The sequence below is a fragment of the Heterocephalus glaber genome, unplaced genomic scaffold, assembly GCF_053883595.1.
Source record: "Heterocephalus glaber isolate CG9 unplaced genomic scaffold, H.glaber_assembly_v1.0 deba00001472, whole genome shotgun sequence".
NCBI classification, from domain to species: domain Eukaryota; kingdom Metazoa; phylum Chordata; class Mammalia; order Rodentia; family Bathyergidae; genus Heterocephalus; species Heterocephalus glaber.
The window spans coordinates 92,092,036-92,119,419 of NW_028258315.1; the positions used below are offsets into that span (position 1 = coordinate 92,092,036).

The following is a 27,384-nucleotide window of genomic DNA, read 5'->3' on the forward strand; positions in this document are numbered from 1 at the left end:
CTCACATCAAACGGTTCACAAAAGGCATCGTGGGTGCCAAAAACAGGGTTGGGGACAGAGACAAGGGTTGGGGTCCCTTCTTGCCATGGGGAGAAGTCATCAGCAGCAGCATCCTCTGCCTAAGAGGGATGACGGCTCACGCAAGATCGAAGGACCCTGACCCCCACCACCACCTCTGTCCTGCCAACCCTACCTGGAAGGTGGAGAAGCCAAAGCCAGTGGGCTTGCCTCGGGCTCGGAGATAGAGGGCTCCGGCCACCAGACTGAGCAGTGCCCCCGTGGCCCCCACGGCCCCCACACTTGCTGCTACAGGCCGGCTCTCAGGTGCCCCCTGCTGTTGGGAGTGCTGCTACGTAATTTCAGGGAAAAACCATTTGGTTAGCCTAGTTCTCCTGCCTACAGCCCAGCTATGGAATTCCCAGACATAACTCCATTTTGCCCGCCCCCCCCGGTCACAGCTGAGACCTCAGTGACTGGGTGATGCTGTGAGGCTGCAGGACAAGATTACACCAGCGGAAGACATCCTGGGAGGAACAAAATCTTCATCTACTCAGTTCCTCATTTCTCTTGGATTGTTACATCTTGTTTACCCAGGATGTACAGAACTCCCTGCAAGTCATTTGTTATATTTGTTTCTCCCGAAGGGTAAGCTGGGGGCTTTCCTCTGCTGCCCAGAGCAGCACTGATGAGACTCAAAGCTCAAAGCTCAGCTTCTTCTCAAAGTCTCATTTTTCTACCTTTCCTGTAATTCGCCTTGTGCTGCTGTGGCTCGCAGGAGACTAGGACTCACTGCAGAGGTTCTAGTAACGTCCCCTTTCCCTGTGCCCTATACCCTGCGAACAAGGAGAGCTTCACGGATCGGGCCAAAGTGTCCCTCACCCTTACCTTCTCCCCTAGACTCACAGCCTGTGGCGGTGTCAAGAGGGGGCTGGCCAGAGCATGGATGATGCCATTGAAGGCAATGATGTCCCACACGATGACATGCCTAACCACAACTGTCCCCGGAGGCTGCAGGGAGATAAGAGTCAGACCCTGCAGGTGAAGGTGGGCACCAGCAGGGTCCGGGCAGCAGCTAGACTTACCACAGGGGCCCAAGAGCTGTTGTCAGGCCCCCCGTCACTGATGACAAGGCTGAGACCTGAGTGGGCAGGGAGCAAGGTACCCCGGCTGACATTTGTGCTCAGGAAGGTGGTGTTGGAAGCGTGCAGCTCGAGGTCTGGGCCACTCAACGTCTGTGGGTGGAGGAAGGCCTGTTCAGTTGGGCCAGCCCGAGGGAGCAGACTGGAGGCCCGCTCTGCCCATCCCCCTGCTCTTACCAGGTTGCCCACAAAGGCTTCATTGACAGGGACGAAGAGTGTCTTGTAGGTGAGCTCATCGTCCAGGAAATCCAGGAAGTCCAGACCTCGCTTGGTGGCATTGGCATAGTCCAGCAGCATCTGGGAGAGTAAGAAGATGGGGCTGTGGGCAGGCTCCCTCCCTGGGGATCCCAGCCACCTACACCCCAGCCCTGAGGCTGGGCCTCTGCGCACCCCGTAAAAGGTGGAGAAGTTCGCAGTGGCAGCCAGTACATCAAGCAGCTTCCCGTTACACATGCTGATCCCATCACCCACAAGGCCGTCCCGACATCGGCAGGCCACATCTGCAGGAAAGGCAGGTCAGTGACTCAGTGGGTTGGCAGGAAGGGGCGAAGCAGGGCATGGACTCGGTAGGGTAGACAAACCTTGCACACGGAAGCAGTAGGCATCCCAGCGCTCTGAGAGGTTCTTGCGGGTGCCCAAGCTGACCACACCTACTCGTCCGTCACCACAGTCTGCCGCAGGGAACACAACTGGGTGGGCAGCAGAACCGTTGGCCAGCCAGCCCATGAGGCAAAGGTGGAAGCCCAGCTGCAAGGGCAGGAGGGGACGCTGAGACCCAAGGCCCAACTCAGGGGCCCCCAAAGGCTTGGCTCTAACTCCTGGCCTCACACACCTGCTGGGCAGCAGAGAGCTGAAGGAGTGAAGCAAGGGCAGCTCCCTGGGCCCCACATGCTGCCTCGGCCTCTGAGAAGCTCAGGCCATAAGGGCCACTGAGGGCCTGGAGGTGGAAGACACCAGCCCGCTTTTCTGCAGGAGAGAAGGGGTGCATGGTCAGCTGGCCGGAAAACGGAGAGAAAAAGCACCGAGCCAGAAGCAGGCAGGGGAGCACACCCTGGAAATGCAGGTCAGTGCACACAGCATCCGAGTGGCAGGGTGACGGCCGGCCCAGACAGCGGTCCACGGGCGGCTCAGCTTCTTCTAGACACTGCAGTCCGTCACCCACATAGCCTGCGTGGCACTCACAGCGCCGGGTGTTCTAGAGCAGGGAGCAGAGCGGGTGTCCTTCAGAGACGGCAGTCGGAGACCTGGCCTGGCCGACTGGCTCTCCCAGCTGCTTACCGGGCCGGTGAACAGGCAGGCAGCATGCTCGCTGCAACCCCCGCGGCGGCTGTCTGCACAGGGGTCGCGGGCCCGGCAGCTCCAGCCGTCTCCCTCGTAGTCGGGGAGGCAGGCGCAGGTGACCACTGTGCCTGCCTGGCTGCAGTTGGCATGCTTGCTGCAGCCACCATGCCCATCCTGGCACAGGTCTGCCACTGGGGACAGACGGACAGTGGTCAGAGCAGGTGAGAGGGAGCTGGGGAGCTCCCATCTGTGCCACCCGCGGTCACCTGCTTACCTGTGCATACACGGCCATCACCTTCGTAGCCCAGGCTGCACTCGCAGCTGTTGCCCACACGGCACATGGCTTGGGGCGCACAGGGTGGGGTGCACACAGGCTGCAGCTCTGCCCCCAGGGCCCATCCCCGTATGACCAGGTCAGTGCCTGCCCGTTAGCGTCCGCCTGCCCCAGCACCCTCAGGACCTCCACCTGCACGTGTGGCGGGCAGCCAACGGTGTGTGCAAGTGTGCACAGGCGTGGGCCACGGGCTCAGACACTCACCCAGCTGCACCTCACAGCGTGGCCCGGTCCACCCTTCATCACAGAAGCAGGAGCCAGAGCCCCCAAGGCCTTCATCACAGCGGCCTCGGGGGGTGCAGCGGCAGGCTGGGAAGGGGACAGCAGGAGGGTAAGGTGGGCACGCAGGCCGAGGGAACGGGCGAGATGGGACAGGAGCGGGTGGCCCACCTTGGCATTGGGGTCCAAAGGCACCCGGGCTGCAGAGTTCACAGGCCGTCCCAGCAAAACCTGAATGACACCTACACTGCCCACTGCCACTCATGCCGTCCAGGCACACACCGTGGTCACTACAGGGGCTGCTGGGGCCACCTGGGCAAGCTGGGGCATGGGGCGTGAGAAATGCGGTGGTGGAGGCTCATCAGGACACCCACACATGCAGCCCCACCCCTGATATCCGCCCCCAACCAGTGGCCGCTGAGCCTCTTCACGGAGCGCCAACCCACGATGTTCCCACACCGCTGATGACCCGTTAGGCCCTGGGGAGACCCCGCTCTCCAGCACTTCCCCAGCTTCTGTACCTGTTCCACACCCACCCCGTGACCATTCCCTCCAGTGAAATCTACTCACTGCCCAGACCCCCGCCCTGAGGACCCCAGTGCCCTTTCTCGGGGATAATGACCAGAGCTCTGCCCTTGCTAAATTGGGAGCTAGAGGAGCCAATCAGGAGTCTGCGCCCTCAGGATGCTCACCTTGGCACTCACTGCCATAGTGACCAGGACAGCAGTTAGGCTTCCAGGTGGTGGTGACACAGGAGCGCTGGCAGCCCCTGCCCAGGCCTTGGGGCTGCCCCCAGAAGCTGGGCCGCACCCATGCACTGCCAAGTATGAAGGCGCGCTGTGCAGGGTTTGTCCAGAACTTTGAGTAGTAGCGCCAGCAGGCCTCAGGGCTGCCCTGGGACGGGAGGGGTCAGGTCACAGGCAGCCTGAGCTCGGTGGTCCTTGGCCCCTGCCACCCCTAGCTCAACTCCCAGTGCCTTACCTGCTCCCGTGAGCCCTCAGGACAGGGTGGCTCCAGCCCACAGATGCTGCAGGCCTTCTGGAAGGGGTGGAGGCCAATACAAGGTCAGGTGGATATGGACAGGACAGGCAGGCTTTGGCCCAGCTCACCCACCTCTGGCCCGTGGCCTCCCTCACCAGTCGCAGCGGCCGGGTCTCAAACCCATCACAGCGCGCACCAAGGCCAGGTGGCTCCAGCAGCTGGTCGATGCCATAGGCCAGGCCACCCTCAAAGGCCAGGTACCGCTGTACAATTCGGGCGTCATCCTCACCCACCATGAGCTCACCCTACGGGAGATGATATGGAGCACTTGGGAATAACAGGCTCTGCTGTCCCTCCCCACTTCCCTAAGTCCTCTCCCCAGACTCACAGGCCTGCCACGGCCGCAGGAGAAGGAGATGGGCGTCCCATGCATAGTTCGGAGCGGGCCCAGGTTGGGCAGGTCAGATGCCAAGGCCTGAACAAATGGAGCCACAAATGGAGCCAGCCGGGCAGGCTAAGCAGCAGGCAGTGGGAGCCAACCAAGGTGTAAGGTGTGCCCACCTCCACATTGCGGATCACATGGCCACGGAGGATGGCTGCCAGCTTGTCACGGTGGTCCTCGTGGTACAGCCAGGCCTGCCGATCCAGAGGCAGGGCCTGCAGGGCAGAATCCGTGGGCCACAGCATTGTGAGGGGCCTGTGGGACACATCTTGGAGCATCGGCAGGAGGCCAGCCACCTGGGGGTGGGTTGGAGCAGAGATGTGGCCATCAGACTGGTGGCAGAGATCAGGGCAGGAGCAGGGGTCTGCAACTAGGCGGACTTCACACTATCCACACTCACCTGTAGCCATCCCAGACAGACAACAGACCCCTCGCCCTCAGGATGCCTTCCACAAGTGCATGCGTGCACACCCATCATGGATGCGTGAAACTCACTAGTCCTGAACCTTACGGACCCTACTCTTCCTAGTAAGAGATTAACACAATAATGAATTAGAACCCTAACTATATATCCTATTAGAAGTTATTTAAGGGACACTAGGGGAAAGTTGTGAGTTTATTTCTGGGATTTTCCTCAGTATTTTCAAGCTGCAGTTGACCCCAGCTAGCTGAAATTGCAGAAAGGGAAACCACAGATAAGGGGACTGCTGTACAAGAGCCCAGGGATACGCTGGCACACACGGTGACTGCACACTTGCGTCTGCAGGCTCACAGGCCCGCTCATCCACAGGGGAAGGTAAGCACACACACCACTGCACACAGGCACACGGTCAGGCGCACACGTAAGAGCAATACCTTCACAAGGCGGCTGAAGATCTTGTAACCAAAGCTCTCGGCAGCAGTGGTGACATTTCTCTGGGGAAAGAGCCTAGTGAGCAGCCAGGTCATGGGGAAGGGAGGATCCCAGGCCCCTGTCTCAGGCCTTCCTGCACCTGGGCCTGTGTAGTCATACCCGGGGGACGGTGATCGCATCCGGCTCCCAGTGGAGTGCGTCAGGTGGCAGCAGGACACGGTCGATGAAGTGCAGGACTCCGTTCACTGCCTCGTGGTCGCTGCTCACCACCCGCGCAAAGTCGTTGAGGTAGATGCTGCCCTGGGGGTGGGGCGTGGGTGTGTGTGCGTCCTGGGGGCAGGGGCTGGCCCGAAGGGGGAGCTAGGGCTAGGGCGGGGTTAAGGCAGGGGACGGGGCTCGTTGGCCTCCTAGAGCCAAAGGTGTGCGAGGGATCCGGGCGCTGGGGCCGCTCTCGGCTCAGTCCTAGTTCTTGGTACCGGGGATCAAACTCCGGTCCTTGCGCTGGCGAGGCAGGCAGCGGAACCACTGAGCTAAATCCCCGGCCAAGGCTCAGTCCTAGTTCTGAGGATGCTGGGCCAGGATGGGGGTAAGGAACGGATGGGGGTAAGGAACGGATGAGCCTAACTAGGGCGGGTGCTCGGGGCCCTGCTCACCTCCCTCTCGCTGAACCGCAGCGAGTGCCCCGAGAGCGCTGTGGCGTACCCCTGGTCCAGCAGCTCCTGGCTCTGCAGCTGCCGGCAGCCAACCACGTGGTAGCGAAACACCAGCTGGCGATGTGCCCGAATCCGAGCTAGCTCATCCTAAGGGGCATCGCGAGGACAGTGGGGAACTCTGATTGCCACCTCTTCCCACAACACCCACTACCAGTGTTCGTCCTCCCAGCCTTGCCCTCGAAGCTGCATACCTGTGACAGGTTGGTCATCAGATCTGCCTGTGGCACGAAGATCGTGAAGGGGCCTTCGCCCTTGAGCTCCTTGTACTCCTGGGGAAGTGGGAAACAACTTGGGGTTCCAGAGATCATCCCAAAAAGACTTGGACTCTGAGCAAGTCCCCCACCCACCATGGGAACATGGAGAGAGGCAGGTGGGCCCAGGCGGGTTACTCACCAGCAGGTGGAGGCTGAAGAATGAGGCCTGCTTGTCCCGAAGGAGTTCCTGGGGGAGCAAGGATCAGCTCAGATTTGGGGTGGCCCCCGTTCAGGGCTTGGCTCCTGCCCCAGCACCTGCACCCCAAGGTCTGGCCAAGGCAGAGATGAAGAAAGGGAAGCTAGGGAGTCTGAGCTAGGGTCAGGATTTCTGTCGTGGGTCATAGCTGAGGTCAGGCCCAGGAAGAGTCAAGGGTCACTCAGGTTCAGGGTCAAATCCTAGTTCAGGCCCATGGGACATAGCCAAGATCAGGTCAGGGCAGACTTGGGCATCATTACCAGGCCAACTCTAGCGCGGCAAGTGAAGCCATCTCCCACAGTACGGGCTCTGTCACAAGTGCACGTTCTCTGGCCATCCCCTGTGCTTTTGCACACAGCATAAGGGCTGCAGCCTCCATTGTTCTGAGGCAGGGACAGAAAAGGAGCCATCAGTGGCTTCCAAGACTCTTCTGTCACACCCAGCCCCATGGCCATGAAGTTCCTGCCCAACCCCTAAAGCTCTATTTCTATCCCAAGAACCAGACTGGAGTTTGTGAGGAAGGTAGTCCACCCTACACAGGCCCTCAGGACCCTCCTGAGGTAAGGAGGGCTGCTTCCTGGTGTCCCTGTGAAATGTGCTGGAGTGGGGGTCTGACCTTGGAGCAGGGGTCCAGAAGCTCACAGGCCCGGATGCCATCTCCACTGTAGCCCTCGCGGCAGCTGCAGGACACCTGTCCCAAGTCCCGATCAGTGGGGCTTCTGGGGGCCAAGAGCTGCCCAGTGGCCTAGATAAGGGGTCACCCCTTTCCCCAGGCTGGGTCTGAGGGGGCCCCCACAGTCAGCCCTACCCTGCTGACCTGCTGTGGGCCAGTGGGGATGCATTCGGCATGAACGTGGCAGCCCCCATTGTGGACGAGACAGCCGTTAACTTCTGGAGGAACAGAGTGGGATGAGGAGTGGCCCTTGGTGGCCTCTCCATTCACCTGTCCATCTGCACCTTTGGGTGCTTATCCCCTCCCCCTTCTGGACCTCCAACCCCCACACCTCGAGTGCCTTCCAACCCTTCCCAGTCTGCTTCAGATCACTGAAACCAGACTTCTAGCCCCACAAGCATCTGGGTCGGAGGGCCCAGCCTCACCCTGGCACAGCTCCCCATCACCGGTGTAGCCGTCCTGGCAGATGCACGTCCGCTGCCCAGGTGCCACCTTGGTGCAGTTGGCATATGGGGAGCAGCCCCCATGGCCATGGGCACAGGGATCCACCTCTGGGGGTAGATTGTTCCAAAGAGTCGTGAGGAGCAGGCATGGGGCAGGGGTGGGCCAGAGAGGAGGCCATGGAGACGGTAAAAGGTCAGAGGGAGGTGTAGGACCCAAGATGGAACAGCACGTCAGAGCACTTCAGAAAAGGGCCCAGGGCACCCAGGGGCTGGACCTGAACAGTGGCTGCCGTTGCCCGAGTATCCCGCGGCACAGACGCAGGCAGGGGCTGCAGCTGAGCTCTGTATGCAGCTAGGAGGGACAGCAGCAGTTCAGCCTGTGGCTGCAGCCCCTGCCCTGTCCCCCGGTCTGCCCCTACTTGCCCACCTGCCCCAGCTTGGTCTCACTCACTTGGCATTGGGGTCGCACTTCTTCGCACACTGAGGGCTGGAGATTTCTGGGGACAGGAAGAAGGTCCTAGTCATTCAGACCCAGGAACTGCCTCCCTTGTAGCCGCTCACCCCACTCCCGTGTCCCACTCACTCTGGTCGCAGCGGAGGCCCTGCCAGCCCACATTACAGACACAGCTTCCATCCCCTCGCAGCCCCTCCTGGCAGAGTCCCTGGGCGCAGCCACACACTGGGAGGGGCACGAGCGAGCACAGAGGTCACGCAGGGCTTGCGTCCCGCTGCCCCTCCAAGGTTCCCCGGGCGCTGCCCTCCAGCCCTCACCTCCAGCGCAGTCGGGTCCGTAGCGGCCCAGCTCACACATCTCACAGGCCGCTCCGTGGAAGCCCTCCCGGCAGCGACACTCCCCATTGCCCAGGAGCCCGTCCTGGCACTGCCCGTGGCCCGAGCACACCCCCCCCCGGCCCCCGGGGCACGGCTCACACAGAGTGCCGAAGTAGCCAGGGCAGCAGTCGGGCACCTGCAACAGGCAGGAGGAGGACGGGAGGAGGGAGTCCCACACGGGGTAGGAGTATGACGGGAAGGAAGGGGTAGGGCCATCTCGGCACCACAGACCTGGGCCCGGGAAGGTAAGCACTGAGGGCAGCTGAACGTCTTCTACCTCCCTCCCCTGGCAAGGGCAGGGAGACTGAGGCTCCAGACCGGAAGGCCAGGGCCCAGATCCCGCAGTGAGGAGAAATGCCTGCTCTGGGCCAAGCACCTTTCTCCCTGGCCCTGTCCCTACTCTCAGGGGACGGACAGAAGGACAAACTCTAGCTCTCTGCCTGTACATCTCTCCCTTCCCTTCTTCAGGCCGTCCTGGCTTCACTGGCTTCACCTGAGGCCCACCCTTGTCTCCGCCCTCACAGTCCAATGTGGCTCCTCCTCTCAACCCGCTGCCTTCCCCCTGGCCAAAGACTTGTGGCGGGAGGGGACTCCGGGCAAACCTGGATCTTCTTGACACAAGTGTAAGCACAGCCCCGGGAGAAGGAAAGGCCTGATCTGTAAACACAGCTCTTCTTGGGCGTCTTCTGGAATGGGGACAGCAGGAGGGTCAGCCAGTGGCTTGGGCAGGGACAGGGCCGTGAATGGGGAGACAGACAAATGGACTGCAGGCATCCAAGCTGATAAGACCGACAGATGGGAGCAGGGCATCTGTGGGAAGGGCCAACACAGACCTGCTGGGGGAGGATGGCAGGCCCCTGGGCTCCAGCCTCGGGGGAGTGAGGCTCCTTTGAGCAGACCCGTGGCCTCTGGGCCTGTCCTGGGAGGAGGCTGCCCAGCCACACCATTCCCCATGCAGGTGGCAGAGATGGGCCTGGGGTGTGTGTGGGTTCCCTGGGAGCTGAGGGCAGGAAGCAGGGAAGGACAACTGTGCTAAACCCAGCCTCACCTGCAGCTGGAAGCCCTGGGTGCAGCGGAATTTCCGGGTGCAGTTTATGCATTTCTCCTGGGGAGAAAGATCAGGGCGTCAGGTGGTCCAGGTTGGGGCCCCCCAAACGCACTGTCTCTCCTTCAGGGTTGCTAACCAAGCGCTCCTCCCTGCCAGCTAGGCCAACTGGCAGCCACCTCCCGCCTTCCTCCAGATCCAGCCTCTCACCCGCAGGGCCTCTGCATGGCTGTGCAGGCAGCGGCTTGAACCCACAGTCAGGACACCGGACAGGCCAAACAGTGAGTAGCCAGGACCCTCCAGCAAGGGACCTTCCAGAGGCATGTGGTTCACCTCAGGCTGGGAAGTGAGGTCAGAAGTTGAATGCGCCCACACCCCCAACCTCCATCACTTAAGGGGCTGTAAAGCCAAGACACACTGAAGAACATGGGGCAGGTCCAAGGATGGGGTCTCCCAGGAGCAGAGGTTAGAGGCTCCTAGGGAGAGAAGCTCCAAAGAAAAGCGGTCTTCAAGAGCAGAGTCCCTGGGGGTTTCCACACTCCCGGTCCTTCAAACCTGGCCGCTGTGGTTGTAGAAGACAAGCCAGTGGGCGGGGCCCAGCATGGAGTTTCGGTGTCCCCCCCTCTGCAGGGCTTCCACGGAGAGTGCCTCCCCCAGGATCACATGGTGTCGCACTGTGTCTGCATCCTGGGGTGGGGGGACTCAGCTCAGGGGGATCCAGGACTCCCAAGTACTCTGGACATCATTGTGCTGTGTCTTTTTCTTGCCTCAGCATGGGAGGCTCCTTTTTTTTTTTTGGTACCGGGGATGGAACTCAGGACCTCGCGCTTGTGAGGCAGGTGGTGGAACCGCTGAGCTGCTCATTCTATATGTTTAGCCTCCACCCCAAGAAATGGACTCACCAGGCTGCTGCTGTTGCCCTGGACCTCCAGGGATTGGTTTGTGGGCACAAAGATGGTATAGGCAGTGGCAGCCTCGATCTGAGGGACCAACCGGTGGTGCTAGGGACAGGGATTGCGGGTGGCCATATTAATCCTAGTCCTGACATTGGCTACCAGCCAGCCTTATCCAGACTGGGCAAGGGGCCTCCAAGCAGACACCCCTCTTGCTGGCCTGCTTTACCTGCACCAGCTCCCTGAAGAGGCGAAAGGCAGGCACCTGATCCAGCTGCTGCAGCACCCCCTGCCCAACCTGCACATCCCCTCGTGGTGGCAGCAAGACCTGGTGTGGACATGAGGGGCTGTCATTGCCTGTTGGCCTGCCTGGGTGGTTTCCTGCACATACCCTCCTCCTGCCATACCTGGTTGATGATGTGTAGGACACCATCGGTGGCAAGGAGGTCAGCCACATCCATGCTGGCATTCTGCACCCAGACCCTCTGGAAGGCAGCAGGCAGAGCTCAGTGCAGGGGGCACAGACATTGAGAGTGGCCCAGCCTGGCCCGGAACACTGACTCCGGCTCTGCCAGGTAGGTGCACAGACCCTCGCCAGAGTCCACAATGAGGACAGTTTTACGTGTGCAGACAGTCTCTGGATGGGAAATCACTGCTGGCCCAAGACTGTCATCAGCACTGCTTCCTGAACTCCAGTTGGCAGGGTGGGAGGACCCCGACCTCACCCTCTGAAGACCCTGGTCTGGGGGACTCTAACCACTCGCGCTCCCTCCACACCCTGTCTGGCCCCCTCCTCTGGCCAGAGTTCACCTCATACCCCACTGATGTTGCGAATCTCCCAGCGCGTGGTGGGGCTCAGGGTGGCCACCTCCTGCCCACCTAGCCGGGCCAGGTCCTCCTCAGAGAGGGCACCCTGGAGAAAATGCGCCCTGAGGGACAACAGTTTGGGGGGATAGAACCAGGTCACTGTAACTCAGAGGCCTTGGGACTGGGCACTTCCCCCAAGGGGCGGACACAAGCCCGGAGTGGACCCAGCTCCGCCTTTCTGGGAGTGCCGACCCACAGACGGCCCCGCCCCCGGCCTGGCCCTCGCACAGCTGCCCCACCTGACCAGGGCTGGCAGCATCTTCGGCTGCAGCCAGAAGGCCTTGTCCTCGGGGCTCAGCCAGCGGACGGCAGACTCAGAGGGCACCAGGGCTGTGACGCGGCTGTCAGCGGAGAGAGTGATGCCAGAGCTCTGCACACCGTGAACAGGGGCGGGTGACGCAGGCAGCCTCCAGGTCTGCCCCTGCCTCTGGCTTTTGGAATGTGAGGTGACACCCCCGCTTCCAGAAAGGCCTGCTTGATTTGAGCCCCCAGCCGCAGGATCCTGCCCTGTCCTACCTTGAACCACTGGTAGAAGGTGGAGAAGTAGGCATTTGCCTCCAGTTCCTACAGGGAGGAAGGGAAAAAGCTGGCATCGTGTGCCTAAGGCCAATGCAAGCCCCGCCCCACCAGGGACCTGAGCACCACCCGAAGGGCTCAGGAGGACTCCTGCCCATGCCCAGGAAAGAGGACAAGCTACCACCACTCACCCGGAAGATGTCTCCATAGCAATTGAAGCCATCACCCCCAAAATGAGGCGGACAGGTACAGACCCGCTGACCGGCCCCCACCGCCTTGCAGGTGGCCTGGTGGGGGTGGGAGACAGAGACATGCCCTCCATTCGGCACCTGTATGGCAAGCTGGATCCCACCCGCCCACTGTCTCTGTTCCCTTTCCCATTCACCCTGCTCTCTGCCTGCCCAGCCACCCAGCACTCCTCTCTGTGGCCTGCAAGATCACTGAACATCTGATGTGGAAACCGCCCCACCTCATCATGACAGTGAGATTGGTACGCAGGGCTGCAGGCTCCCAGGCAGCCCTGCACCTTAGGAGCTTGAGCTGTGAGCAGGAGCCAGCCAGGCCAGAGGGGGACTTGGGGAAAGGCAGGTGCTGTGGTGTGCTCAGGGACAGCATGGAGCTGGGAGCAGTCAGAGGAACAAGGAATGGGGACAGGTGAAGCAGACAGAGGAGGCTGGGCAGGGGCAGAGCTGGCCCTTGCAGCACCTGTGGCCTTAATAAGGAAGTATGAAGATTTTGTCCTGTGACAGGGTAGGGGAGACATGGTTGGATTTGGAGTTTAGAAAGATCGCAAGTTGTCAGGGGACAGAGAGACCCAGAGAGCGAGCACTGCAGCCAGACCCAGCCCTGAGAGCCTGCCTGCCCAGGGCCCTGAACCTCGGCCCTCTCACCAGGCCATGGCAGCCTCCGTTGCCTGCCCGGCAGGGGTCAATGGGGCTGCACTCGTAGCCATCCCCAGCGAAGCCCAGCTTGCAGGTGCATCGGCTCTAGGGAGTCAGGAAGCAAAGGGGCCTCGTAACCATGAGGACCCAACCCTGTCCTCTATCCCACCCTCTCACTGGGCACTGCTCCCTACAGAGCCTGGCCCAGACCCCACAGGAGCTTCTCCCACCCTGCTCTGGAGATCTGTTCTAGACATCCCCAGCTCTCGGGGTGAAGCTGAGGAAACGATGGCACCAGCAGGGAAGCATCCGTGGAGCCTTGGTGCCCCACTGCACTTGGAGCCCTGCCAGGGTGCTGGGCTCAGTGGCTTGTGGCAAGAGGGGAGGTGTCTGTGAAGGCCAGCCCAAGGATGGCAGCTTGGGCTCCACCTCTACCCCTGCCACCCTGTTTAGCTGCTTTGGCCTTTCCCACTATGTGCCAGTACCCTTGGGCCTGACCACACTGCAGATGACAATCTCAGTGGCCTTCATTTGCAAACTGGCGACATCTCAACCCGCTCATTCAAAACCTTAGTCATGGGCCAGGGATTTAGCTCAGTGGTTCCGGCACCTGCCTCGCAAGTGTAAGGTCCCGGGTTCGATCTCCGGTAGACCACCCCCCCAAAAAAACCAAACCTTACTCATGAACTTTAAGACTCCTGATGAGGTTCAGAGGTCTAGCCCTATGCCCATGCAAGTTCTTCTTGCCAAGGCACCATGGGCTGGAGCCCTGAGGCTATTGTGGAATTGGGAGGGCAGGGAGCCCTATGGGTCCTCACACAAGCCTGAGCCAGGTGGAGGCTAACTCTGAAACAGCCAGGCCTGCCCTTCTAACTAGCACAGTAGATGTTCTCAAACCTCTGTCAGAATTCACGTTCCCTAGGCCTGCCGTGCTTCAGGTGGAAGGCTCCAGGTTCTAAAAGACTGTGAATAGCATCCGAGGCTGCGAAGTTCCAGAGCTAGATTTCCAGGTCCCATGGGCATGGCTCTCTCTTCCTACTTTGCTTGGTATCATATTCCCTGAGTCTAGACCAGGGACTGCCAGGTACCTGGTAACACATGGGAACCAAGGAACCTCTCCGAGTACATGGCCCACATTTGTATCTGGGCTTCCAGACCCTGAGCTTGAGCTTGGAGCAGATGTTCCTGGAGGCAGATAGCAGAGAGGGGAAGTTCCCTGGGATAGAAGCCCCGTTACCCTGCTGTTGCTCACCTGTCCTGGCCCCACATAGCTGCAGAGAGCCTCAGCATGGCAGCCTCCACGAGTGTCCAGCCCACATTCATCAATGGCCACACAGACGCGGCCATCCCCACTCCAGCCTTTGTGGCATGTGCAGTGGTGAGTGCCCAGGTCCCCAGGGACGCACTCAGCCTGTGACAGCCATGGATAAATGTCTCAGGGGTGCAGGGCCAAGGGCCGGCCGGGGTCCCGGGAGCCCACTCCTGCCCTGGCTCAGGAGTTCAGGGAATGGGTGAGGGAACTGACATTCTCTGAGCAGCCTCCGCGGTCTGGCTGGGAGCAGGGGTTGTGGCGCGTGCAGGAGTAGCCATCGCCCTCGAAGCCGTCGAGACAGACACATCTGGGGTGGAGGAGGAGGACGCGGGGCGCTGAGCAAACCAACGCCCAAGATTACTGGTGGGATGGCGAGGAGCAGAGGGGCACAAGCCCTCACCTGGTGACACCCTCCTGGCTCAGGCAGCGGGCGTGCTGGTGGCAGTGCTGAGCCAGCCCTGTGGGCCCACAGTCCCTCACAGTCTCATTGCAGAAGCGGCCGCGGAAGCCAGGGACACATGTGCCCTGCTGACACACACCCGCACTGCCCGGACGGTTGTCACACAGACCGTGGATGCAGCCGCAGTCTGTAGGGAGGAGGTGGGAGCAGAGAAACTGAGGCAGGAGGCAGTGCGACTGGGAGCCTGGGTTGGGTTAGCAGGGTGGGGGTGGGAGGCTAGGAATGGGGCAGCCTGCAGAAACTTCCCTTCGGGTCCACAATCAGAGGTCAGCTGAGATTTGGCGGGCAAGCAGGTGAAATGTGAAGGGGCCGTTGTGCGCTTCTATTGCCCTATTCTGGCTGCTCTGCTCCTAATAACCACCATTGGGCAATTCTCCGATGTGTGCAACCTAAATCCTGCTTGCTTTAGATTAAATCACAGTTCTCTTTCTGGCATGGGTGAAGGAGACAATATCTATTTCTGCTCCCTTCCTGGGGGCCCCAAGGCCCTCTTTCTAAGTCTGGGAGGTGGCCTGGGCCAGGGCCACTCACCTTCCTGGCACTGGTCTCCATGCTTGTTTGGGTTGGAGCAGATATGGCAGGCAATGCCCTTGTAGTCTGGGAAACAGAGGCAGGCACCATTGCCCCGGATCCCATCGCTGCACTGGAAAGCAGGCAGGACACAGGATCAGTCATGGGGAAGGGATTCAGCCCATCCTGCCCCACAGCGACCCTCCCTCTGGGCGACTCTGAGCACTGCTCCCCCAAGACCTCACCCTTCAGAATCACTCATGCTGCCCTTAAAGAACTCGGCCCTGAAAGGCACCTGGCCCTGGAGGCCTCATGCTCTCCCTAGACACATCTAACTCCGCCTCTTCCATAGCTGATGCTACAGGGCCCTGAAGTCACAAAGTGGCAAAAACAGAATAACAAACACTACTGGCCAGTAGCCTTTTAAAAAACAGATACAACAATCTATCGATTTAATTCTTGTTATTAAAATAATGGTGGGCCGGGGATTTAGCTCAGTGGTTCCGCTGCCTGCCTCGCAAGTGCAAGGTTCTGAGTTCGATTCCCAGTACCCCCCCCAAAAAATAATAAAATAAAATAAAATAATGGAAATAATTTGGCCCAACTGCCATCGCCTACATGTGAAGAACCCGAAGCCAGAGAGAGACAGGCTCGGCTCTGACCCTTAGCTGGTCACTGCCAGCCCAGAAGGAAGCTGTCTTCCTCATTCCAGAGGAGGGGGACTCACATTGCCTTTGCCATAGCAGGGGTTGGAGAAGCCCCCAGGACACTGTGTGCAGTCAGGCCCAAAAAACCCTTTGCAACAGCCAAGTTTCTGTAAGAGACAGAGCATGTGTGGGTCCAGGCCACCCCTGCCCCTACCCCAGATGCTTCTGCTCCCTGGTCTAACTCTAGAGCAAGGGAGCAGATGAGGTCCCTCAGTGTCACTTTTTCCACCAGGATGCAGGGTAGCTCTGAGGAAGGCAGCCCACTTCTGCCCAGCTTGGGGCCCCAGGAGAGAAGTGCGCGCCGGGCTCCCTGAGGGACAAACACCCCACCCAGGCTCACTGTGATGGTCTGGTTGCAGTACTGCGCACAGCCCTTCTTCAGCACATTGAGCCCGACAGAGTCGTGGGTGTAGATGCACTCCTTGGGGAGGATGTCCTGGGCAGGCCACGCAAGGCCAGTCAGTGGGGCCTTGGGCCAGCCCTTTTCAAGGCAGCCCTGGCTCCAACACTCCCACCCTCAGAGCCTCTGGGAAGCACGAGGCCTCTGGGTCTGGCCTGGCCTCCCATCCCCTACTCCCCACTGTGACCTGGGGGAGAAGCCAGTAGTGGGGGTCAGAGAGCGCAGGGCTGGGCTGAGGGACACTCACCAGCTTCACACTGTTCGGGGGGCACACACTGGTGTTCAGGGCTTGACAGTCCACACAGGAGCCCTGGGCAGGGCAGGGCAGGGAGGAAGGCAGGGCATAGGGTCAGCTATGGAAGTCCCGGGGAGGGTGTCCAAGCTGAGAGGTGGGGGAAGGCGAAGGCCCCAAGGTGGAGAGAGCAGCGGGGAAGGGAGGAGGGATGGAGAAAGTGGGTGGGGCAGGAGGTGAGGAGACTCAGGCCTCCTGGGCTGAGGAGTGGATGAGTGGGTGATGCGAGCTACTTTAAGGGGGAATCACCAGGCTTGGATGCAGGGTACCGGCAGGGTCTGGGGGTCTGGGGCCGGGCCTGTGTCACCGTCAGCCCGCCCACTGCCTTGGTGCCTGCTACGGTTTGAATGTGGTTTGCCTCCATCAGAAATGTTGAGCCTTGGTCCCCAGTGTAACAATTTTGAGAGGAGGCATTTAGCGTCATGGGGGCGCCCCCTTACATAGGGATTAATAGGGGTCCCTGCGAGCGGGCTAGCCAGCACAAGAGCGAGTTGTAACAGGGTGAGGCTGGCACCCCTTTGCATCCTCTCTCGCCCTGTGATGTACAAGACCCTCAGCAGAAGCCAAGCAGGGGGCCGGGGATTTAGCTCAGTGGTTCTGCCGCCTGCCTTGCAAGCGTAAGGACCCGAGTTCGATCCCTGGTACCAAAAAAAAAAAAAAAAAGCCAAGCAGAACCAGGAGCCAAAAGAAACCTCCTTCTCTGAATAACCCAGCCTTGGGAACTGTAATTGTAACAGAACTCGGACTTGGACAGCACCTCTGCCTCAGAAGATAGCCACTGCTGCGTGCTTGTAGCGGGGGTCTTAGCGCAAGTGACTGGGCTTGTGGAGTGGGGCTCACCACCACGATCTTGTGCTGCTCCTCACCACAGTGCTTAGGCAGGATGGGCAGGATGGTTGGGGGCAGCAGGATGCCCTCCAGCATGTGGATGACACCGTTGGCAGCCAGCACGTCCATCAGTCGCAGAGGGATGCCCTCCGGTCCCAGCAGGATGCGTCCCTGCAGCATAGACCCCATGTGCCACCCCAGCCCAGCAGGCCTTGGCTGGCCCTGCTGTGGCATGGAGCATCCCTGCCATGTGCTCGCCCCTTCTCCCACCCTGTTGGGCCCCAGGAGAGAAATCTGGTTGCTGCCTGCTCTGCCTGGGCTCAGCACAGTGTCCTGATCCCCACAGGGCACGGAGCACACTGGTCAGAAAGAGGCTGGACAACTGGCCGGTCATGTCCAGCCCTTCCACCAGGCCCTTTATTCCTACATTCTGGCTCTCACCTCATCAGAGATATTCACAGCCAGGACCTGGTTTGCCATGGTGAAGATCCGCCCCTTGGAAATGAGCTTGGCAATAGTCATCTGGGGTGAAGAAAGAGTGGCTTGAAGACTGAGCACTGGCCACACCTTGCCCAGGTGACACAGAGCCACCCCTCTGGTCCCAGGGTTTCCTCCAGGCTACAATGTCCAGATGGAAGGAGAGAGGTGAGGAGGGGGCGGGGGGGGGGACGGCCCTGGGAAGACCAGACCCACAGCAGCCCCAGGAGCTCGGCAGCAGGGGCCTCCTGCAGTCGCTCCTCTCACCTGGCCACGGCTGTAGATGTGGAACCTCACCAGCTCCTGCAGTTTGGAGAGACCCTGGCAGGGGAAAAAGTGTTTGGCTCCTGGAGGCCCCACTGGGAAGGGTAGAGCCCTGGTCCCCCAGACCTGCAGGCCCCTCTCCCTGCCGAGCTTACTGCCGTGAAGAGGTAGATCAGACGGCCATCACGCAAGCTGTCCACAGCCTCGTTGCTTGGGGCAAAGACTGTGAAGGGCCCGGGCCCGTCCAGGATGGAGGGTAACCCACAGTTCTGCAGCAAGGAGAGGGAGGCTCAGGGGGCTCCATGGTCAGCCTCTGCCCCAGGGCCCGACTGAGTCCGGCTACCTTCGGCCCACAGGGAACTCCAAGTGGGAAACAGAGACAGGGGGTCCAGAACCTTGGGCCTGGGGTGAGCAGGCTCTCGATGGGAGCTGGGCAGGGCCAGGCTATTCCAGAACCCCAGAGCACTGTGAGGCAGCCTAGGGCCATGAGGACCCTGGCCCAGAAGCCAAGGAGGGCTAGACCCCACCCCCAGCTCACCTCCAGAATGGTTTCAAATCTGCTGAAGACCTCATTAGAGGCGAGGATCTGGCCGACAGTTTGCTGTTGGAAGGGACATATGTGAGCTCAAGGGACAGGGTGAAGCTGCTTCCGACTGAAGGGGAAGGAACCTGGCTCCCTCCTGCCTGCCCAGAACCGCCCCACCTTCTCCCTGAGCCCTGTCGGTCTTGACCTCAGAGGGCAGCCAGCAGCACAAGGTGAGGAGGGCAGGGGAGTGTGCTGGCTCACCTTGGGGCTCCCAGGGAGCGCAGGCAGGGGCTGCCACCGCAGGGAGGTGACCACATGGAAGACACCATTGGAGGCGATGTTGTTGGCCTTCTGCACAGTGAATGTCTGGTGGGGCTGGTCGCTGTACTTGTAGGTGTATCTCTGTTAAGATAGGCGCCATCTCAGACCCATGTGGGAGCTCCTGCCCACCTCCATGCTGGCCTAGGCTGCATCCTCCACCTGTGCCCGCCCTGGGCCCCAGGCTGCAGTCCCTGCCTTACCACAGTGTTGAAGAGGACAGTTATCTCCTGGCCAGCTAGCGTCCACCATGTGCGTGTACTCTGGGACAGCCCGTCCTCCAGGATGTGCTGGCCCGCGATGACGTGCTGTTGGCAGAGCTGCCGGGCAAGCAGGGCCTGCACAGCACAGGCGCGGAGAGCCGGTGAGCTGTGCCCGGGCCACCCCAGCACAGAGGGGACAGCGCCTCCCAGGTGCAGTTCCCTGGGATGGGACAAGAGGCTTCCTCAGGGTCTGAGAATGGGGCTGCGTCCAAGGGGGAGGCAAGGGGCTCACGTTCATGTTCTTGGAGACAGAGAGGGCGGAGGCGGAGGTGGCGGTCGGCACCAGAACGGTGAATGGGCCTGACGTGGTGAGGATCTCCTGGCAGCCTTGCTCTGGGTGGCCAGGAGAGGGAGCATCAAAATAGGCTCCTGGAGACCTTGGGGAAGGGGAGTGGGTCTGGGAAGACCTCAGGCATCCACCCTAGGATGGGTGTTGGGGGCGTTGGGTCCAGGTGGAGGGTGAGTGGGCGTCAGGGCGGGGGGCCAGCTCCCGCCTCCACATACCCCCTGCAACACCCCATTCTTGGCTCCCAAGTTCTCGGCCAGAGAGACTAGAATCTCTGCAGAGTCTGGCCCACCCCTCCAGCCTGGGGACATGGGCAGGCCTGGGGGACACTCACCCAGCATGGCGATGGCGACCCTGAGCCGCTGGAACAGTGTGCCCATTTCGTTGGCCTTCTGAACCTCATGGAGCAGGTGTCCATAGCAGGCACGCCCATCCCCCACCTCGCCCTCCTTGCACAGACAGCTGGGGCCCAGGGAGGGCTGGTCAGGGCTGGGGGCGCCAGTCCCCTCTCCTGGCCCTCACCCACCATCCTGCAAGGCCCCTGGACCTGGGTGTGCATGCTGCCCAGCCCGCGCTCCCTGCTCCACTCCCGTACTCACTCCCCCTATGCCTCCGTGCCCACCTGGTCCTCCCTTCCGGGGTCACTTGGCAAGTGGCCGACTTGTCACAGGTGTGGGGGAAGCAGTAGGCAAAGCAGCCCGCGGAGGCATTGCGGTTGATGCTGACCAGGCCTGGTTGACATGAGCAAGTGGCCTGGCCAGAGTGCAGGGGCAGGAGGGGAACATTGCATCCGCCTGTGAGGATCTGGGAGAACTACTGGCACACGCCTCGTTCCCTGCGCAGCTGCCCTCTGAGAATGAGGCTGTCACCCTCTCCCCACCGTACAAACGGGGAGCCAGTAGAAGGACAGTGGGGCAGCCCCACCTGGGCGCCTGCTCTCACCTTGCCTGGCTTCTGGTACAGGCACATGGTAGAGTTGCGGGGGCAGCCACCCAAGTTGATGGCACACGGGTCCTGGGGCAGACACACCTTCCCGTCGCCGTGGTAGTTCTCAGGGCAGTGACACTGAGCCCGTCCCTCCGGACTCACTGAGCAACGGGCGAGTGGGGAACAGGGCGATGGCTGGCAGGGGTCACGAGCTGCCAGGGCAGAGAGAGCCCACGTGAGTGAGTGGAGCAGCCGGTAGCCCCGTCTCCTGCACGGCTTCCAGCACATGGCCCGAAGCCAGGCTGGGTGGGGCGACCTGTGCCTTGAAGACTGGACCCCCACCCCTCAGTACTGCACCTGCTGAGTGAGGTGAAAGGGTGCCCTCTGGGTCCCACCCCTGTGAACTGGAACCCCATGTCAGGTCACAGGCTCACCTACACATCTGCTGCCCCGCTGGATGTAGCCGGACAGGCACTCGCAGGCAGGAGCCTCCGCGGAGCACCGGGAGTTCAGAGGACAGTTCAGGTTCCGGCAGACAGGCAGCTCTGAGCAGGGAGGAGGGAGCGTTGTGAGGGTCCCAGGCTCCGGGTTGAGGAGGAAAACTGGAAGCGTGATCCTCTGCGCAACCACTGTGGGATTCTGAGCAAGGCCTTGCCCCCTCTGGGTCTCCAGACAGTGGCAGTCTCACACAGCAGCCCTGTCCCCTGTGAGGCTATGGGCACAGCTCCCAAGGAGACTCAGGCCTGCCCTTATCCAGTTGGCCTCCCCTGCCCTGGCCAGAAAACTCATTGTCCCAGGCTGCCCCAGCAGCATGCTCACCTTGGTCACAGCGGGGGCCAGTGTACCCAGCAAAGCACAGGCACCTTCCATCCCCCTGTGGCCCATTGCTGCACATGCCATGCACGCAGCTGCACTCTGGAAGAGACACACCAGGTAGGAGAGACCTCAGCTGGACCGGTTCACATGCAGGGACATCAGGTTCCTGCCCGCTGCATGTTTAGAACTCAGCTCTACAGGTGTAACTTCAAGAGTCCAGAGCTGGGATGCAGGATGCACATAGGTCCTGAGAAGCCACAGGGGCCTGGCCTGGGGCTCAGGGAGTGCTTTCTCTAAGGCTAGCAAGGAGCTGGCAGGGTGAGGAAGGCGAGCCTCCCTGGAGGGGAAATGCAGGGCTGAGGGCTGGGAGGGAGGGTGGAGGGATGGAGTACTGGTTGTGGGGACCCAGCAAGCCTTACCCGACTGGCAGTCAGCCCCAAACCGGCGGGGGTCTCGGCACTCCTGGCAGGCTGAGCCACTGAAGTTTTCCTGGGGGATACACCAAGTCAGTGCAGCCTCTCCAAGCGGCCCTGCCCCAACCCTGCCCAGGCCTTACCAGGCACATGCAAGTCCCGTTCCCAGCCATGCCGTCCAGGCAGGTCCCGTGGCCGTTGCATGGGGTCTTAGCACCCCCTGGGCACTCTGTGGATCCCAAGAACTCAGCTCTGGCCCTCGAACTCTCCACTTGCCCCTTCCCTGGTCCCTCCCCCAGAGCAGCCAAGGCTGGGAGGCTGAGCCAGGGAGGCTTTCAGAGGGTGGTCTTTAAACGAATAAGTAGGGGACATAGGCAGCTCCCGCAGGAGGGGAGCCCAGGGCTCGGCTTAGGGCCAGTGTGGGTAGAACAAGGCAGACCTCTCGTACCATAGCACTGGGAGCCCCAGTAGCCAGGGCAGCAGGCCTTCTGCACCACATCCTTCCAGCACTCCACGCTGCAGCCACTCATGGACACCAGCGAGTCCCCCAGGTGTACCTCGTAGCTGGGGACAGAGGGTAGAAAGGGGAGGGCTCCCATCTGCAAGGCCCCACTCCACCTCCCCACACTAGGTTCCTGGCCCTCATGCGATCTCTTCTTTCTCCCTGACCCAGAGCTGAGCACAGGGCTGGCACAGTGGGTGCCCAATAAATATCATCTGCCCCTCTACCTCCCTGGAGGGCACAGAGATCCCTGGGTGAGTCCTTTCCCTCACTCCAAGGGCCTGTCTCCTGGCACCCCACAAGATGTTTCTGGAAGCAGGCTAGGATGGAGTCGGGGCCCATACCGGCAGCTCTGGGATATCTTGTCCGGGAAATGCTGAAGCAGCCAGCCGGAAGGACACATCTGCCTCTTGATAGCGCACGAGGTGCAGGGTACGTGAGTAATGAACTTGGTCTTCACATCACAGCGCTTGGACTGTACCTGGACCCAGGTGGAATGCAGAGTGAGGGGCCTGCACCATGTGTCATCTTGACTCTGCCCCAAGGCAAGCCTTGTGCCCTTCCAGAGTTCAGTTTCCCATCTGCTCAGTGGGTATGCAAAGAAGGTGGGGAAGGCCCTGAGAAACCTCCCTGTCAGGATTTGTTTGGTTTTGTTTTTTTGGTACCGGGGATTGAACTTGGGACCTTGCGCTTGTGAGGCAGGCGCCGGAACTACTGAGCTAAATCCCCAGCCCTACTTGTTTTATGGTACCAGGGATCGAACTTGGGTCCTTGTGCTTGCGCAGCAGGCGGCGAAACCACTGAGCTAAATCCCCGGCTCTGTCAGGACTTGTTAATGCCCAGTGTGGCCTTGTGTCCAAGCCCAGCAGCCTTAGTCAAAACTTCCCATGTAGTTGTATCTCAGCCCATTTCAGGTGAGGAAACAGGCCAGGCTGGTGGCCCTTGCCCAAAGTCACTCAGGAACAGGGTGGGAAGCAGGGATTGGAACCTAGACTCCCAGCCTAATGCTCATCTTTGGCTTTCATTTAAAAAATACATCATGGGTGACCCTGCTTGGAAGAATGCAGTGACTCCACTCTGAATTCGTGGAGGGGTCCCAAGCTTTCGGCTGTGCACCACAGGGCCCGAATGGGCCCTCTCCACTGCCTGGGGTCAGAGACTAGGAGCCGCAGAGGTAAGAGGCAGGACTCGTATGTGGGCAGTAGTATGAAGAGCTCTGACCCACATCTGTTTGGGCCAGCGGCAAGTTCACCAAGCCCTGACACCGCCAGGGACCCAGGGCCCGCATGATGATGGCAACGCCAGCGCTGAGGGAACTGGGAGCATTGTGCAGGCAGCTTCCTGGAGCAGGTGACAGCTGACTGGGGGCCTGAAGGTTGCACAAGAGTCAGCCAAGGGCAGCAGAAGCAAAGGCCGGAGGCAGGGAGGGGCACATGCCCGACCAAGCCCAGGTATGAGAGGGGCTGACAAGCGGCCTCAAACCTGGGTGAGGCTGGGGTAGAGGCGGCCCAGCACTTGGTTTATGCTTTAAACTGTAACCCAAGGGTGCAGGGTGAGCGGCAGGGAGGGAGGCACCCTTACCACCTGGAGATGCTAGGCTGAGGTGGGAACAGTGGGATGAGTTTGGGGGTAGAAAATGTGAAAAGGCCCTGCTTGGCCCTGTAGCCCATTAACAGGCCTCCCACAGCTTCCAGAAGTCCCCATTAGGCTCTCTTTCATAGTGCCAAAATACCAATAAGTTACAGGACAATACTTACCCTGGAGGGGAGAACCTAAACTCATAGCTGTGAGAAAAAGGGTGCTGGGTGGGGTAGTTAAGGGCTGGGAGCATGGCTTAGAGATGCTGAAATGTTCCCATCCTGAAAAATGCTGAGCACACTGTGCTCCAAAAGGAATAATCCCAGAATACCCTTCTTGGAACAAATTGCACATGTGTGGCTTCTCAAAGCAAGACAAAGGAGAAACAGTGCCTCAACTCTCCAGGGACCATACCCACAGCTGGCACTGAGGCCTCTGTCCACCCAGTCGTCTAGAGGCAGCAGCAGTGGCTGGAGCCCACAGTTCTGCTGGGGGTGCTGCCAGACGGAGTGAGGCTGGAGCACACCCTGAGTGCTGAGTCAGATTCCCTTCTTCCTGGGGCACTTCAGGGCCTTGCAGAGCCAGACCCACAGTGGGTCCAGCCCACCTCCTGTCCCCAGTTCAGAGCTGAGTCTGCAATGTCTGCTTCCCACAGAGATTCTGCTGGAGGATGCCGAGGAGAAAGGGAATACTAAGTGTGTTGGGGAGAAGGGAAGAAATTCCCCCAAGCTGGGCCCAGGCTCCTAGAGACTTTCTAGGGCTGACAGCCCAGAATCTAACCACCCTCCAAGGGGAAGGGCACCCCAAACTGCTTCCCTTACCCTGGTCAGAGCACAGAGCAAGCAGGGCCAGGGCTGGGTCCTGGCCAGTGGCCCCCTCTCTTTGAACCCGTGCTGAAGACCACAGGTCTGTGTCCTGCAATGAGTAGGTGCTGGGTAGCAGGCTGCTGGGTGGACAAGTGCCAAGACCCCTGCACAGGAAGCTTTCTCTGCCTCTGCTGCTCTGTGGCCCAGGGGAAGGCACTGGTCCCCACAGTCCCCATGGTTCTCATGCCACACCGGGTACTGGGGGCACTGAGAGAGTGTGGGATGAGCCCAGCACTGCTGCACCATGGGCCCCAGGCCTTCTTTTCCCTGGCCTAGGCTGGCTGAGCCCCAGCCCCAGAATGGACTACAGGTCTCTGATGAGGAAAAGACCTGGACTTCTCACTGCCTCGGTCCCCATTGCCAGAATGTGAAGGGCAAGGCCTGTGAAATTCTCTTGCACTGTGCACACGAGGAAACTGAGGGAGGGAGTTTCCTACCTCAGGGCTCAGCACAGCCCTGGAACCCGAGGCTCTCCTACATCACTCTCACCTTCTCAATCTTACATCCACTGCTCTACCCCTGCCTGGCCCTGAAGTTGTGAGGCCCTTCTCTCTGCCATCCTTCTGAGGGCCACAAGTACAAGACAAAGAGCCCAGTGTCCGTAGGGGACCCGGGGACTAGCTTGGCAAGGCCTGGCTAGGTACCTTCTGGACCTCAGGCTGCCCATTAGTGCCACAGGGACAGTGGTGGCTGACTCAAGACGCAGATGAGAAGCTGGAGGTGGGGTTCTACATTGGTGGTGGGAGTGTAAACTGGTACAACCTCTATGGAAATCAGTATGGAGATTCCTTAAAAAATGAAAACTAGAAATTGCATTCAACCTAGCTATTCCCCTTCTAGGTACCTTCCTGAGAGAGTTAAAGTTGTATTACAGTGATACATGCAATGGATTATACTCTGCCATAAAGAAGGATAAATTTGTCATTTGTACAAAAATGGGTGTACCTTGAGACCATTTTAGGTGAAGTAAATCAGACATAGAAGCTTAAATACTGCATGGTTTGTCTTATATGAGAAATTCAATATATAAATAAAGAACAAAATAAAAGACAATAGGAGGGCCGGGGATTTAGCTCAGTGGTGCCACTGCCTGCCTTGCAAGTGCAAGGTCCTGAGTTCAATCCCTGGTACCCCTACCAAAAAAAAAAAAGACAGTAGGAAAAAAAAAAGAGGGAGAGAATGTTAATTGTAATCCAGCATGGCCAATGTATCTAAGGGTGGAACTTGATTTAGTATAATTGTCTTATGTATTTTATAGGTTTTTGGGGGGTTTTTTTGGTACCGGGGATCGAACTCAGGCCCTTGCGCTTGTGAGGCAGGCGGCGGAACCACTGAGCTAAATCCCCAGCCCTGTTTTATAGGTTTTTGACTGTTAGTCTGGCTATAAATCTGTGTTGATGACAATTAACTTGATAAAGACATAAACTGAATAAATCTGATGCTGGCAAAAATAAAATAAAAAATTTTTAATTGGGAGTGGACGGGAAGGGGAAAAAAAAGAATTGTGATGTGTCATACACATGCACCAATTCCCCACAATGAAAGTAATCATATACTCCAAACATGAGCCAAGAAAGAAAAAAAAGCAGCAGCAGATGAACTCGCCTTCACAGGACAAGTTCCCTCGCTTGGTGGCAGGTCCCAACCAGGGGACTCTGTCTCCACACTCAGGGTGTAAGGGCCTTCGCAAAGCTTGATCAAGAACTGGGTCTCTGCCATAGGAAGCTGCACACCAGGCTCCTGCCCGCCACCAGAGTGCCTGGATGGGGACTCGCAGGGGAAGGCCTGGAGCAGGCTCCGGAGTGGGAATAGCTGGGCTCGCTCACCCTTGGGCCTCAGCTTCCTCACTGGAAGAACAAGATGTGCTGCCCAGAGGCTGTGAGGGTGCAGAAGGCTTGGCCCAGGCCTGGTCAGCGGTAGCTTGGAGGCTGGAGCTCATCATCCCTGGCCACTGTGTCCCCAGCGGCACTGAAGGTGGGGACTCATTCCACCTCCAGGCTGTCCTGGGTAGACAGAAGCACCCAGATCCGAGCCTCTGTGGACCCCCAGGTAAGGACAGGAAAGATGGGCCTGGTTCTGTGCCCTCTGACTCACCGGCTGGGGACCCCAGACAGCTGCTCACACTATATGGCTGGCTGGGCCAGGCATGGTTAGAGGAGGCAGGCTGAGCACACACCTGCACTCTGGTGAGGCCTCAGCTTGTGGGTGTGGGCATAACAGCCCAGCTACTGGGTCCACACAGGTCAGGCAGGCATTAGTGGCTCCTTGTATCCCAAGACCTATGCTCCATCTGCGTTCGGTGCCCCCGCCCCACTAACAGGCTCAAACTTACCTTCTGCCCCAAGATGAAGCTGGAGCCTGACAGCCAGAAGGCCAGGAGGCAGAGCAGGAGGTGTCCCAGGGGCTCTGCCATGGCTGGCAGTGGCCGGCAGGACTGCTGTCCAGGACAGAAATCAGAAGTTGCTGTAGCAGCTGCTGGGGAGTGAACTGCCGGGGAGGGGAGTGAACTCCGAGATGCAGGCACGGGGTGGGCAAGCAGGACGGGTTGGGCAGTCGCTTTAAAAGCTGCCCCCACCAGCTCACCCCCACAGGAACCAGCCAGGATTTCCTCACGCGTATCAGCAGCCTGCAGACGGAAGGGAAGGCGCTGGCCACTGACCCCTGCATGGATGGCCTGGGCCCTGCTCAGGGCTTCCTGGCCCAGGACCCTCCTACATTACCACCTGGAAGTCTGAGCCCACCATTAACCACCTGCTTGGGCCTCTGTCAGAGATTCTAAAGTGAATTGGAATGCAAATGTAACAACTCCCACCATCTGCAGAGGCCAGCATTTTTCATTCAGAGGTTCTGGGGTTCCAGTCGGTGGGTGGGATAGGATAGCCCCCAGACTGGCGTCTGCCCTTGCCTCAACCTTCTAGCTGAGTGTGTGTGTGTGCACACACGCACGCTCCCTGCTAGGCACACTCCTAGCCCAGCAGCAGACCCTCCCCGACCCTCACACCATCCACACACCCCAGCCTCTCTGATCAGCCTGCACTCGGCAGCTGCCCCCACCTGTGGCTTCCCCCTAAGCCATCT

The 27,384-nt window shown here is 59.8% G+C and overlaps 1 protein-coding gene across 3 annotated transcripts in view; it reads right to left on the reverse strand.

Moving 5' to 3' along the window:
• Stab1 (stabilin 1) overlaps positions 1–27,384 on the reverse strand; it is a 41,587-nt gene that overhangs the window by 276 nt on the left and 13,927 nt on the right. The window contains exons 5-72 of one of the 3 annotated variants that reach the window (XM_087182454.1): positions 26,639–26,932; positions 22,207–22,343; positions 21,809–21,924; positions 21,504–21,589; positions 21,367–21,436; positions 20,951–21,046; positions 20,566–20,676; positions 20,147–20,343; positions 19,827–19,957; positions 19,539–19,666; positions 19,151–19,251; positions 18,859–18,993; positions 18,599–18,739; positions 18,350–18,412; positions 17,967–18,080; positions 17,815–17,868; positions 17,512–17,592; positions 17,083–17,241; positions 16,198–16,260; positions 15,891–15,986; positions 15,571–15,657; positions 14,865–14,976; positions 14,274–14,460; positions 14,087–14,180; positions 13,814–13,972; positions 12,571–12,666; positions 11,872–11,967; positions 11,681–11,728; positions 11,404–11,534; positions 11,115–11,226; positions 10,705–10,782; positions 10,527–10,625; positions 10,307–10,405; positions 9,960–10,091; positions 9,615–9,743; positions 9,408–9,464; positions 8,962–9,045; positions 8,300–8,495; positions 8,112–8,207; positions 7,980–8,025; positions 7,804–7,880; positions 7,511–7,636; positions 7,230–7,303; positions 7,029–7,103; positions 6,673–6,795; positions 6,356–6,403; positions 6,154–6,231; positions 5,903–6,049; positions 5,409–5,549; positions 5,252–5,311; positions 4,516–4,692; positions 4,343–4,429; positions 4,110–4,259; positions 3,955–4,011; positions 3,666–3,867; positions 3,145–3,294; positions 2,959–3,063; positions 2,695–2,802; positions 2,418–2,611; positions 2,190–2,334; positions 1,972–2,105; positions 1,721–1,886; positions 1,530–1,639; positions 1,317–1,436; positions 1,083–1,232; positions 886–1,008; positions 194–349; positions 6–119 (exon numbers count right to left, since the gene is read on the reverse strand). In XM_087182454.1, coding sequence (XP_087038580.1) covers positions 6–119; positions 194–349; positions 886–1,008; positions 1,083–1,232; positions 1,317–1,436; positions 1,530–1,639; positions 1,721–1,886; positions 1,972–2,105; positions 2,190–2,334; positions 2,418–2,611; positions 2,695–2,802; positions 2,959–3,063; positions 3,145–3,294; positions 3,666–3,867; positions 3,955–4,011; positions 4,110–4,259; positions 4,343–4,429; positions 4,516–4,692; positions 5,252–5,311; positions 5,409–5,549; positions 5,903–6,049; positions 6,154–6,231; positions 6,356–6,403; positions 6,673–6,795; positions 7,029–7,103; positions 7,230–7,303; positions 7,511–7,636; positions 7,804–7,880; positions 7,980–8,025; positions 8,112–8,207; positions 8,300–8,495; positions 8,962–9,045; positions 9,408–9,464; positions 9,615–9,743; positions 9,960–10,091; positions 10,307–10,405; positions 10,527–10,625; positions 10,705–10,782; positions 11,115–11,226; positions 11,404–11,534; positions 11,681–11,728; positions 11,872–11,967; positions 12,571–12,666; positions 13,814–13,972; positions 14,087–14,180; positions 14,274–14,460; positions 14,865–14,976; positions 15,571–15,657; positions 15,891–15,986; positions 16,198–16,260; positions 17,083–17,241; positions 17,512–17,592; positions 17,815–17,868; positions 17,967–18,080; positions 18,350–18,412; positions 18,599–18,739; positions 18,859–18,993; positions 19,151–19,251; positions 19,539–19,666; positions 19,827–19,957; positions 20,147–20,343; positions 20,566–20,676; positions 20,951–21,046; positions 21,367–21,436; positions 21,504–21,589; positions 21,809–21,924; positions 22,207–22,343; positions 26,639–26,719 — 7,695 coding nt within the window. In that variant the 5' untranslated portion in view covers positions 26,720–26,932. Of the gene's footprint in view, positions 1–5; positions 120–193; positions 350–885; positions 1,009–1,082; positions 1,233–1,316; positions 1,437–1,529; positions 1,640–1,720; positions 1,887–1,971; positions 2,106–2,189; positions 2,335–2,417; positions 2,612–2,694; positions 2,803–2,958; positions 3,064–3,144; positions 3,295–3,665; positions 3,868–3,954; positions 4,012–4,109; positions 4,260–4,342; positions 4,430–4,515; positions 4,693–5,251; positions 5,312–5,408; positions 5,550–5,902; positions 6,050–6,153; positions 6,232–6,355; positions 6,404–6,672; positions 6,796–7,028; positions 7,146–7,229; positions 7,304–7,510; positions 7,637–7,803; positions 7,881–7,979; positions 8,026–8,111; positions 8,208–8,299; positions 8,496–8,961; positions 9,046–9,407; positions 9,465–9,614; positions 9,744–9,959; positions 10,092–10,306; positions 10,406–10,526; positions 10,626–10,704; positions 10,783–11,114; positions 11,227–11,403; positions 11,535–11,680; positions 11,729–11,871; positions 11,968–12,570; positions 12,667–13,813; positions 13,973–14,086; positions 14,181–14,273; positions 14,461–14,864; positions 14,977–15,570; positions 15,658–15,890; positions 15,987–16,197; positions 16,261–17,082; positions 17,242–17,511; positions 17,593–17,814; positions 17,869–17,966; positions 18,081–18,349; positions 18,413–18,598; positions 18,740–18,858; positions 18,994–19,150; positions 19,252–19,538; positions 19,667–19,826; positions 19,958–20,146; positions 20,344–20,565; positions 20,677–20,950; positions 21,047–21,366; positions 21,437–21,503; positions 21,590–21,808; positions 21,925–22,206; positions 22,344–26,638; positions 26,933–27,384 lie in introns of those variants that run through there. The other 2 variants (XM_087182453.1, XR_015439608.1) reach the window with 2 other exon arrangements.